We start from the raw sequence: 13186 nt of genomic DNA on the forward strand, positions 1-13186 counted from the left end.
GAAAAATTAAATTTCAGTCTATGCCCTTTTCTAGGACACACATGATCCTAAGTGATATGAGGATGGATGTGTTTAAGGTGAATGGAAGGAAACATAAATTTGGGTTGACCAAATATAAGATTTTATTGAGTAGTGTATTTGAATCTTAGTTTTTCTTGTTTAACTTAGTTTTCCTTGTTTGTTATGTTATACCTTAAAACATATTTCATAAAGTTTGTTACAATTAAGTTTTCTGTGGATTTTACTAATCATTCCCACCATATCATTCAGATGTATGGTGAAAATACATTATTTGAAAAAATATATTAAAATGATCTTTTTATATTTAAAAGTGTTCATACATAAATTCAGTATTGTTTTGATGTAATTCTAGTTTCAGGGTCCATGCTATGAGGGAACTTTATATCCAGTTCCTTTTGATTCTTTAGTAATGCAGTATTCATTGATGTGGTTCATATGAACCCAACTAATACTATGTACTATAGTACTATGCTGTAATTTAAATAATGAAGATCAAAACATGCAATTGATTTCAGAATTTTCCAGTTCTGAAAAGATAAAAGTAATTACATAATTATTTTTAATCTGTTCATATATATTACGCTTTTTGATTGAACAGTACTTCAAATTCATGTTAGTATGTAGGATTAAATAGACACCTAAAGAATAAAGTTTGAACAGTAACTTTATCTGATGACAAATATACCCAGATGTCCTTAATTAAAAAATTAATTCTTATATATTTTCAGGTAGATTCCTATTCACTTTTTAATTCTAATTTTAAGATTTTGTGGGATGCAATAAATAACACCCACCTTTTTAACAATAGTTTTGAAGTAATTAAAAACATAAAAGAATAATAAGATGGATAAGAAATAAGAATATTACTTTTTATTATTGATAGGAATGAAAGGGATGTGGCTTTTATCTGCTTGAAAGTGTGCTTTTTAATACTGAACTGCAAACAGCCCTGGGCCACGGTATTTTTCCCCATGTGAGATGGCTGGTTCGCATCTTTAAAATGCAAAGCAGAATGTGCAAACAAGGGCTTACGAGTAGGCCCTAATAAGCCGATTTTTCTTTCCATACTACACCAACTAAGTAATTAACACTGCCTCCTCTGGAGAAGAATGATTCTAAGAAGTGAAGAGTCCAGGTTGCTAGTTGGTGGTAGAGGTCCCTGCCCATGGAAGAAAACATGAGGAGTGGGGAAAGTTTATTTCTCTCCAAATGTTCTTCACTTCTTCACCTTTTTAACGGTTTCACCGGGCTTAACCATTAAGTCTGTGGTTAGGCACAACGGTAGGCATTCCTTCAAAGGATATTTGACCTTCCTGGAGCTTTGCCCTCAATACTTGGCACTCTTCCCTTGAGAATCTTTCTGGGATAATACCAACTGGTGGGTAAAGTCTGCCCTTAGAAGGCTTTTAAAATGGGTCAGACTAGAACACTAATTATAATTAAATCCAATCACAAAGCCAGCAAAAGGCTATTATCTATAATACATAAAGGATTAAAAAAACTCAACAGTAAACAAAATAGTTCAAGCAGAAAATGGGTAAAAGACAAGAACCAGACCTTTGATCAAAGAGGAGAATCTCAATATACCTGTCAGAGTGACTAAAATACAGTGACAGCACCAGCTGCTGCAAGGTGTGGAGAAACTAAGGCACTCAGGCATCACTGGTGGAAGTGTAAAATGCTACGGCCACTCTGGAAGGCAGATGGGCACTTTCTTAAAATCCTAAACATGTGACTGCTGTGTGATTCTGTTTGCACTCTTGGGGATTTATCCCCCAAAAATGAAACTGAGGTGCACACAAAAACCTGTGCACAAATATATAGCAGCTTTATTCATAGTAGTAAAACATCATAACAAGCCATATGTCCAACACTGGGTGCATGATATTTCCACACCATGGAATACTACCTGTTGATCTGACAGCTGGGATGAATCTTAAGGGTATTATGCTATGTGAGAAACCAGTCTCAGTGCTTTCATACTGTATTATTCCATTTATGAGCTATTCTTAAAATTATATACAAAAGTATAGGAATGGAGACCAGATTAGTGATTGCTAGACATTATTGGTAGAGAGGGCTGAGGAGGAGGAGAGAAAGGGGGATGTAATTGAAAGGGCACTGCAGGAGATCCTTGTGGTGATGGCATTGTTCCGTATCTCCACTGGGGTGATGGTTACACAAATCTAAACATGTGATAAACTTAGAACTAAATAAATGTACGCGTAAGTAGAAGTAAAACCGGAGAATACTGAATAATACCAAGTGGATTGTATCAATGTCAACGTACAGTTGTGATTTACAAGATAATATCATTGGGGGAGACTGAGTAAAGGGTATAGGGAATCTGTGTTATTTCTTAGAACTGTATGTATCTGCGATTATCTCAGTCAAAACTTTAATTAAAATAAATGAACAAATAAAAATTTCTAAAAAATATAATCTATCATTTTGAGATAACTTCAACATTTTGGGTATATCTTTTCAGTCTTTTTTCTGTGCATAAAATTAAAATAAATTTTCACACTCAAAAAAAGATAAATGAACAAATGAAAGTTGATAAGAATTAAATCATGGCCATTTTCACAAGATTTAAATTTAGTCATTTTATTTCCCATTTAGAATTATGACCAGTCACATCAGAGATTCTGTAAGTAAAATGACAGCATTAATATAACCTAGTAATAAAATATCAACATTATAGAGCTGTTCCCAGTTTGAATATTAACTCCCAACTTAAAAATCTCTAGGGAAAGATTTAAGCTCAAAGATTAAATACCATTGCAGTTCAAAAACTCTTAAAGTTGTAAGGAATTAAAGTAAAAAGTAAGATTCTCTTGTCCTTGTGAGTTCAGGTCCCTTGAAATTATAAATTCACAATTAATGTTCCTCAGTTTTTTCTGTCGCTCAGTTTCAGTTTGGTGTCTGGGTTGAAGTTCTTCGGTAGCTAAATGCCTTTCACTGGAGAGAATGTGGTTCTTTCAGAGATTCTAGGAATTCTATGAGTTCAACCTCACAGTCCTGTGGTGCCCTTTTTTTTTTTTTTTTTTTAAAGGATTCTAGCTATTTACGTGGTACATGATTTTTTTCTAATTTTTATTAAAAAATAAATAAATGCAGTTTCTAACCGTTGGAGCAGTTACCTTTTGGAAAAACCATGTTCTCCAAACCCAATTCTCAATATGCAAAAAAAGCCCCATAGCTGAAATGGTAGTATCAAGTAGACAGTCTCTTTCCAATATTCTAGTCATTTAATGTCAAAGGTCTAGAGGTCACAATCTGTGAATTCAAACTCAGAAATCTTCATCACTTGCCTCTTTCTGAAAAGAGAGTAGCATTCCCTCTCTGACACCTAACATTTCCATCAGAGAAAACTAGTTACAAAACTTCTAGATTAACATGTATGGCTTTTAACTCTCTCAGTAGGCAGGAAGAATGGAGAACTGCAAAGGGGGAAGAAGAAATCAAGACTTACAGGTCAGAAGAGAAAAGAAAACACTTCAGTGTGCCAAAAGAGAATAAAATACCCACTGTCTCAAAGGTAAATAGTAATTCTTGTGATTTTAATGTTTGTTTCATAAGGGTAGTTGCCATTTTAAGGCACTTTTGTTATTAAACTGTTAACATTATAAACAGGATATTTAATTAATGATATAAAATTAATATAGTTAAATCTTGATTACCTCTGGATTATCTTTTTACCATTGGAAATTTTTAATTTTTAATTTCCTGCTTTCTAACATACCTTTTCCCCAAATACCAGTTGTTATCTGCCCATTAAATCTAATAAATTACATCAATAAGCAAGATCTTTTTCTAGTTCTGCCATTGATTGATTATACACTTCAAAACTGTTTATGCTTTTCTTTTTTCCTTTGCATTTTTTTGCTGTTTTGCACCTATTTTTTATTGTAGATAATCAAGTCAGTTATGCTGCTATAAATAAATAGTAGTTATTTTCTCCATTAAAAAAAGTAAAGTGTCTCTACTAGTTTGCCCTGTTGGTTTCCCTGTCATCCTGCTCTGGAAAACGTAGAGCTGGTGAATTGTAGTTGGCCACACCCTGATCTGGGCATGAGGTGTGCTTCTTCCCTGTGTTCCCTGAAATCACATTCCCTGTTCTTCATTCCATGCCTTTGTCTTTAATCATCTCACCTTGAAAGCCTTATAGACTTAGAATCAGAAATGGAGGAAGACTATGTGGAATTTCTTTTCTGTTATAATTCCCTAACTGAACAAAGAAAAGGTAACTGGTCTCTTGACCCGGTGTTGTGCTCCTTCCTCTTGCTGAGTTTGAGTTCCTTAAACTGTCTGACTCAGTCTCCTTTTCTAGAACTCCTTCTTGTGTTGTGATTCTTGTCCTTAAATATCTCAAGTGGTCCTTGGTTATTTTATGTTTTCTTTTACTCAGGATATCATACCATGGGATCAGTAGGACCCCACACAGAATTCTGTTAGTATAATCTGAAATAATTGTTTTGTTTTTGGGCTTATTTGTTGAGCGTTCTTTTTCCATAGTGGCTGTAAAGCATATCTTTTCTGTATCCTTTGCTCAAAATCCAAGGATGTGGGGAAATAAACTCATGTAATGATGATGAGAGTTAGTGTTGCTACCATCTTTATGGACGAAATATGGTAATACCTATTAAAATTAAAAGAATGTGCTTATCTTTTAATCCAGTAGTGGTACTTTGTCTAACACCATACACAAATGTAAGCTTGAAGTGAATTAAAGATATAAATGTAAGACATGAAACCATAAAACACTTAGAAGAAAACACAGGCAAAAATCTCTTGAACATCATCATAAACAGTTTTTTTCTGGACAGGTTTCTAAAAGCAAAAATTAACAAGTGGGACTATATCAAACTAAAAAGCTTCCATGCAGCAAAGGACACCATCAGTAGAACAAAGTCAACTTACTGTATAGGAGAATATATTTGTAAATGATACATCTGATAAGGGGCATACTTTAGAGAATTTTTTTTTTTTTTGAAAGAAAAGTACTTAATGTGAATGTATATACAAAGGTGTGTGTGTCTATGCACACAGACATTTATAGTGTCTCTGGCAAAAATGAATAATTTCAGTGTCTGTTGGTGGAACAAAGGTAAGATCTCATGACATCTATATGCTTGTGGAATATCTTACAGTTTATTAAAGGAATGAGTTAGAGCACACTCCATTATCTTGGAGAAATTCTCATGATACACTATTAAGTGAAAAATGCAACTAGAACAGTAATGTCTGTAATGTGACGTTGTTTTCAAATTTTATGAGAGAAGTGAAAGGCTTGAAAGCATACATGCTTACAGACTGAACAGATCGTGGCTGTACCAATTAAGGGATGCCATCTTTCATCTTAAGAGTTGCAGTTTTTTTTTTTTTTTAGAGTTGCAGTTTTTTTTTTTCTTCTGTTAACAGAGGGTACTTCCTTTGCAGGCAGGAAGTATAAATTAATACAAAAAAACTATTCAGAAAGCAGTTATAAAGTTGATTTGGGGCAGTAGGCTGGTCCCAATATTACAGTGGCTTAAACAAATTGGAAATCTGTTGAGAACTGAAGTTCTGTTCTTCTGATCCTTTCATGTGAATTTTACCTCACACATAAAGATATTGCCAAATGGATGTTTCTTTAGTATCACTTTACAGTCAACACGCTTCAAGTCAACGAGGAATCTGCAGGGGGCATATATGTTGTTCTGATAAGGTTCTTTGAAATTGCTCTGCAGCATTGTGCTGGATATCCCATTGGCCAGAATTTAGTCACATGCAGCTCTGACAAAGGTTTGTGTGTGTGTGTGTGTGTGTGTGTGTGTGTGCAGGGAAATGGAGAGCAGCTGCTTGATAAACAGTTTTCCCTACCACTGCATTATTTATTAAGGCATTATAAACATTTATGTTCTTTGACTTGAATTTATCCTAAAGAAACTGTAGATAAAGCTTTACAAAATAGAACAAATAGCAATTTTTAATGAAATGAATTTGAGTAGATAAACAATTTATGCTAACTGAAAGAAGCAGTGTATATACTTAACAATGGATTACTCAAAACTCATGAGATTATAGTTGAACATTGTTTTCTCTTTTATACCCTTATGTATTTCCCAAAATTTTTACAAAATTACAAAACCCTTCAGGAATCCTTTTAAAGAGAGAATCTGTATAGAGTAAATCTTACATGCTAGTATGTGAAAACATCTTGGATTTCACTTGGCCATTACAGGTAGCTGCTCCGTTGGTAGTCAGGCTGATGTGCCAACAGTCCTAGTAGCCAAGACTGGTTACAAGGAAGGAAGTGAGGAGTGGGAGCAGGTGGGGAGCTGGGGGATGGGTGAGCTTGGATTTCAGTGCTCCAAGTCTTGAGGTTCATCCGCCCTCCACACACACCCAGAATCTTTTTTAGTAATGTAAAGTAAGACTTAGGTTTTTGCCCTTTTTTTCTCTCCTTACTCTGTAGTATCACCACCCAACACACTTGTGAACCCAAAAGAAAACTAATGGAATGCACAGAACAGATGCTCAAAATAGCATATTCTCAGAGGTAGGAGGGGACTTTGAAAATAGGATATAACAATGAATAGTTGATAGGAGAGGATCTCATTAGAGATACTGGCGTGAAACCTATAGTTGCTGAAGTTAGAGAATTCAATGGACAGGTTGGATAGGAGAATATAAAACACTGAAAAATGAGTTAATAAGCTGGGAAGTGAAGTTCAAGAATTCTCCTAGAATGTATCAACAAGATAAAATGATGGAGAGAATAGGGAAATGTAAAAAAACATACCCATTTATATAATATGTGTATAAAGAGAATGAAATTAGAAATATTAGCATAAGCATTATTTAATAAGTATTTGAAGAAAAAATACATAGAGGGAGGAAAGAGTTGAAAAAAATAACCGGAACTTCCTAAAATTAACCTCTGCCTAGTATACCAAGCAGGATAAACAAGGAAAATACAGTAAATAAAAAATTTTAAAACTTCAACTAAACATATTATAGTGAGATTTCAAAACATGTAAAATAAAGAGAACACTGAAAATTACTGGAAAGAAAAAGAGAATGATTTAAGAAAGAGTGTGAACTTGACTAATGTTAGACTTTTTATCTGGTATTTACAAAGTGGATTCCACTGAGCCATCCCACAGCCAGAGGAGATAGGAGCAAATCGTTAGGGAGTCTGCCCCTGCATGAGGATTGCCTACATCTGACACAGCAGCATGTGTACCAGTTTCTGACTGGATGGTGACGACACACTGAAGCTAAGTGCTGACATGCCTTGGTTCAGGGATGGAAGTCACCCACAGAGATGGTGGTGCCAGTGAAAGCTGGCTCTGGGCCCTGTCTTGCCACCAACTCATCCTGCTGACAGCCCCTGGCCTGCCCCTCCAGGATGTCCACACAGCAGGTGTGGGTGCAGGGCCCATGGAGTGTGCTGGTGGAGACTGGTGTCCCCAGACCCGGCATGCTGGTCCCCTTTGCTCCAGTCAGTGTCAGAGTCGAGTCAGGGCTGTTGAAATGCACCATGGAGCTTGGAGCGAAGCTCTTCCTGGGGACGGTGTAGGCTTCAACATCAAGCGTGTGTCTGTCAGAGATGTTCATTGTGGCAGTGTAACTGGGGATAGTAAAAATGACTCACCGATGTAAACAGCTGGCTTCACAGCTCAGGGGCTTATCCTGAGCCATCCAGGCCTGATTGGTGCTAGCTTGTCACGCGGCTTCCACGGCTCGCAGTTTGGCCCAGCCAGAGGAGATTGCCATTCTGGGAAGAAGCTGAAAAATAGTCCCAAATTCTTGAAATCCGGTGATGCTGCCATTACTGATATGGTTCCTGGCAGCCCACGTGTGCTGAGAACCACTCTGACCGCCCTCCTCTGGGCTGTGGCTGTTCAGCCATGAGACGGACAGGTGCCTTCGGGGCCATCAAAGCAGCGGAAGGGCAGCCGGAGCTGCGAGACCACCGAGTCCGCCCAGAAAGCTCAGGAGCTGGAAGTACATTATCCCCAAGCGCTGCCGCCCCATCTCAGCCAGTGATGGAGGAACGGTCTCGGAGCCGTTGGTCTCAGCTGGCCATTTAAGTTTAATAGTAAAAGACTGGTTAATGATAATGTGTTGTAAAACCTTGAAAGAGCTGAGAATGGTTTACAGACAATTTGTTTTTGTATGGGAGGCAGTTTTAATTAGTTTTGAAATCGGTACTTTTTAATGAAAACAACTTGACCAAAAATCACAGAATTTTGAGACCCATTAAAACTTGATATAATATAAAATGAGGAATAATTGTAGGTTCAAAGTATTTTCTGTGAATGCTGTAAAGATAGGGCTTCTTATTCTTATGCGATATTTATTGTATGATTGATTGCAAGTCTGATGTCTCATTCTTTCTGAAGGGGATCTTTATTATTTCCTTTATTTTTTTATACTCACAAATGTGTTTTTTACCCCCAGCTGTAAATTCTGTTTTTTGTTGGATTTGTTCATCTCTCACCATGTTGGACTTTATCGTTATTTTTGTGTGTGATGAGTGTTATTTGTATTCTCATCTGCTGCAGATTTCCCCCCCGTTCTTCAGCAGCAGCAGAGCGAGCTAGCCGGCCACCTGGTGTCCAGGTCTGATGTTGGCAGGGTGGTTCTGTGACCACCACTGAGGTCTCTCATTTGCCTCTGCCTGTTGCTTGTGCCTCACAGCCCATGGTTCTTCTTACATCTGTTCTGTGGGTTGGTGTGGATACAGGAGTCTTTAATGTTAGGTTTAGTCTGTTACTATGAGTCCTTGAGTCTGTACCACCTGATAAGGAAAAAAAAAAGTTTTATGTATTATCAACAAGTGAATTTCAATGTGTCATCACAAACCTGTGACTTTCTATAATACTAAAATATTTGAGCTGGTGCTGTAATCTAGTCCACTTGAGTTATATCTTAAATATGAATGGAGTTTTATTAAATTAAATTAAAAAGCCTGCTCTTTAAGCATATGGTAAATTAATTTCAACTTCCTTTTCCCCAGAATCATGCTCATGAGCATTTCCTGGACCTCGGAGAGTCCAAGAAACAGCAGGCAAATCAGCACAACTACCGCACACGGTCTGCACTGGAGGAGCCTCCTAGGCCTTCTGAAGAGAGAGAAAATGGCACCAGTTCTTCAGATGTAAGATCTCAGCACATTCATCAATTTGTTTCCATTTTTACTGGACTTTTTAAGATGTGAATATGACTTTCTTTCTTTGCATTCATTGATCTATTTATAGTTATAACTCAAACATGTTATTTCTAGGTGTTACAATAATAGTGACAGCTTCAGTTACTGAAGTTGTACATATGTTCCAGGCATGGTACTCATACTCATAATCTGAAATCCACAAAACAAATGGATATGAATTAATTATTTCCATTTTATCTGAGCTTTCAAGATGCTTAGATTGCCCATGTACCTATTAAATGGTAGAGTAGGGATTAAACCCGGGTTCCCTTTATTCCAAGCCAGTCTTTTTAAGTAGTACCATGAAGCTCTCATCTGTACTATAACTAACCAGTAGGCCATTTGACAATTTTGGTTAGTTTTTACTCTCTACCAGTTTATGGCTTTCTCAATGTAATTTTTAAAAATTCCTCATGTATAATTATTTTAATAAATATCATTGTCCCTATTAAATTATAAATTCTTTAAGTAGAGGCAATCAGTTTCTAGTCACAGATCATTCTTAATCAGCACCTAGAACCGTCTTCCTTCCAATGCCCCATTCTTTCTAGGATCCCTTCCCCCTCAGGTTAAAGACTCTGTGACCTTAGGAACTGACCACTGTGCATTTTTGAAGCCATGTTGTGTTTTGCAGCTTGCAGTGCTAGACATACAGGAATTCTCTGAGTGTATCTCTGTGGACAGGCAGTACTAACTCAAACTGAGTATTGTAACCACAGTTTCAGCGTTAGTCTCCAGTGGTTTTAGGTCCTAATATGGCTGGGTCAAATTGATACATCCAATCTGGTAAAAAGGCCAGATATACTAATTACATAAACTTGATACCTGATAAATTAGATAAACACACAAAACAAAGTGTATGTGGGCTAATTATTTGCCTTACAAAATGTTTTAGTTTTGAAAGATTCATAGTATTCTTTTACTAATACATTTTTATAAAATATATTAAATGTGATTCCACTTAGTAGAAACTTGTATATTTCCAGGTATATCTGTCACATGAGAAATATTTACTGAATCCTTCATTTGTCTTCAAAACTAATTTGTTTATGCTTGAACATCCTTTTAGAGCAGTTGAACAAATTCCCAGAAGAGTATGTTGAGAACAAAATATCACCTTGGGCACAATATATTAATTAATGCAAAGAAACCCAGGTTTTGTGATTCAGATATTTTGTATTTAGAACTTACAATGTAAAAGTATGTATCTTTTCTCCCTCTGTAAGGAGGTAATTTACTAAGAGTGGGAATAATTGGATCATTTGTTTAGATTTTTTTCAGTTATGTTGAGAGATTAAATTTGCTAAATAAAATTTACTATTAGATTTTGATCTTTTCATATCTGCTTAGTTTTTAAAACTGTGGGATAGTCATGTAACACACATTCTTCATTATTAAGACATTAAAAAGGGAAAACTTCTCTCCCAAAATATATAATTTTAATTTACTAGTAAAGGAATATATCCCATTATCTTCTTGAAAAGTCATCAGAGTGTGTCTAGCAGATGATGACACTGGGCTGCTCTTGTGGAGAGTGTAGTCTAAGTTTTGGAATAAGATAACCTGATTTAAGAGAGGCTTAATTGTTCATTCCTTGTGCTGAGTATGCTTAAACTTACTAAGCTTTAGTTCCTTTTATTTAACTGCTCCCTAATACCAGTAGTGTTTTGTCCATATCAGAGTGCTTAGAGTAATGTCTGACATAGGAAAAGCTTAATTACTGTGAACGACTGTTTTTTGTTGGTTCTTAAAGTTTGCTTGAGCTAGGGAGAGGCTGTGTAACATTTTTGTGACTGAAAGTACCGGTTTTTATAAAGAAAAAGGCTGTTCAGGAATATCCTACATTGACCAGTGAATATTTAATGAAGAGAAATAAAGTGGTTGGGTAGTTTTTAGTCCTCTACCTTTTGAAAAAAGTAATACCAGAGTTAGATTATACTTTTTGTGTGTGATAAAGCTATTTTAATAATAATTAAAGCATAAAAGTTCCTAACTTGAGCTTCTCAAAGCATTTATAGAAAAAAAAGCTTAAATCTTACAAAATTGATTTCAAATGTTAATTAGAATGTGGTATCATCCAATCTAGAAGATAGGTTATGCAGCTTAAAAAACAAAGTATGTTAGTCATCCAAGATATTCCTCTGAATCCAATATTAATAAGCACTATGTCTTTTGTTATATTTAATAATTATTAAATACATGTAATAATTTTTTGGTGTAAGCATATAAGATGTATGTTTTACAAGTAACTCAAATCAGGTTTTAATCTAAATAACCTAATGTGGTTGGTACTGTTCAATATCACTGATCATAGAATGTTATTTTACCAAATTACACAATAAAATGTGTTGAATACCTCTTAGGAGGGTGACGTTGTCGCTGTCAGTGGTGGGACGTCCGAAGAGGAGGAGCGAGCGTGGCACAGTGATGGCAGTTCTAGGTAATTCAATGGATTTTTATTTCTCCAAATAGAATCTCCATATAAAATCTTGAGAAACCTGAAGGTTCTTTTTTATTGGCAATGTATTTCAGAGTCTCTTGGGGTTTCAAGTTGGTCCTTCTTCAGACATTTTTTTTTTGTAGTCATCCAAAATTTGGTTTTTCTTTCTGATGCCTTTTCTCTAGTAGAAAAAAATTTGGCTTATTGCAACTAGATCTGCAAAGTGATGTAATTGTTGTAAAGAACATGGGCTCTGGGGGTTATAGTTAGATCTGCGCTGGCAGCAAAAATTGTGTGAAAAGCTGAGTGCCTCCTGACAGTGGCCGCTATGTGAATTTTTGGCAGGTGAACCGTATTATGGAGACCATAGCTGCAGCTTTTGTAAGTGGAGGACAGTCTATTCTAGGGTAGATCTTCTCTGCAGATGCATTCATATGCATCCAGAATAGTGTCTGAAAAATTTTTTACTTAAGTTCATTAAAATCATTTTGCATTTTAAAATGAAGCTATTAAGTCATACCTAGAACACACCTTATTTATTTGACCTTTATGATGAATGTTCTTGGGAAGATAGAGATAAGTGCCTGTAAAGAACATTCAGACCGGGAGGAAGAGGTGGCTGGTAGTGGACTGAAACCCCAGGAGAATATGTCCTTTCAGTGTTAGTTATCAGCAATATTTTAGAGGAGTGAGGTCATGTATCACTAAGTCTAGGCAAACTAATTACTGATTTAAACACTGTATAACTTAAATTCCTTTAAGGCATTTCTGTTTATGAAAACTAAGATCAAATAATATTCTCATGAACTAAAATTAAAACAGGAGATAATATAACTGGGTTTTTTATTTTGCAACATCAATTTGGTAATGGTTTACTTAGGTCTGCTGAAGGTAAAATGAAATGACAAACATGGTTGGTAGCAATACCTAAAATCATAAAGCCTGTATTTTTCTGAATCAGGCATTCTTTGAAGCATGAGCTAGACCTAAGATGTATTATGTAGATGATACATGAGATTTGAAGGTGCAGCCTTCCTGCTGGACAGGAACACTTACGACCCTGCCAGTTCCATGTCCAGCCATAGCCATGCTCCTCCACAGGAGTCTCCCTGTCAGGAGTGCCGCCTCCTTGCATTGGTGTGTCTTGTGTTCTCCAGGGCTGTCCATCTGCTGTTGGTAGAACTGAGGAAGATGGCCTCCTGCTGTTTATTTTTGTCTGCCCTACAATATTTTGAACTTTGCTTCTTTTTTATAGCCGTAGAGGGCACCTAATTTAGTGTTTCAATTAAAGCTATGACCTTACTTACCTTAAAAATATTTTTGAGATAACTTAAGTAAATCAAGCCTTTAGAATTTTATGAAACTTTAAGAAGACGATGATTTGCAAGTTAGGAAATAATTTTAGTTCACTTGGTATGTATTGTTTTGTCATTCCTCTTTATTATGATCTTTCTTTACATTTTCATAAAACCAAGTCTTAAGGTATCTGTATATCGTGTGTGTATCTCCCAAATCCTTTTTCT

At 35.9% G+C, this 13186-nt stretch overlaps 1 protein-coding gene and 1 pseudogene across 3 annotated transcripts in view; both read left to right on the forward strand.

Annotated features, from left to right (window-relative positions):
* Nucleotides 1–13186, forward strand: part of PHIP (pleckstrin homology domain interacting protein) — a 132244-nt gene that overhangs the window by 73292 nt on the left and 45766 nt on the right. For all 3 annotated transcript variants that reach the window (XM_036886307.2, XM_036886311.2, XM_036886321.2), the window contains 3 exons: nucleotides 3445–3562; nucleotides 9032–9172; nucleotides 11587–11663. In XM_036886307.2, coding sequence (XP_036742202.1) covers nucleotides 3445–3562; nucleotides 9032–9172; nucleotides 11587–11663 — 336 coding nt within the window. The remainder of the gene's footprint in view (nucleotides 1–3444; nucleotides 3563–9031; nucleotides 9173–11586; nucleotides 11664–13186) is intronic.
* On the forward strand, nucleotides 5427–8571 carry LOC130681314 (elongation factor 1-alpha 1-like; annotated as a pseudogene).

Source organism: Manis pentadactyla, chromosome 16 (assembly GCF_030020395.1).
Source record: "Manis pentadactyla isolate mManPen7 chromosome 16, mManPen7.hap1, whole genome shotgun sequence".
Taxonomy (NCBI): Eukaryota; Metazoa; Chordata; class Mammalia; order Pholidota; family Manidae; genus Manis; species Manis pentadactyla.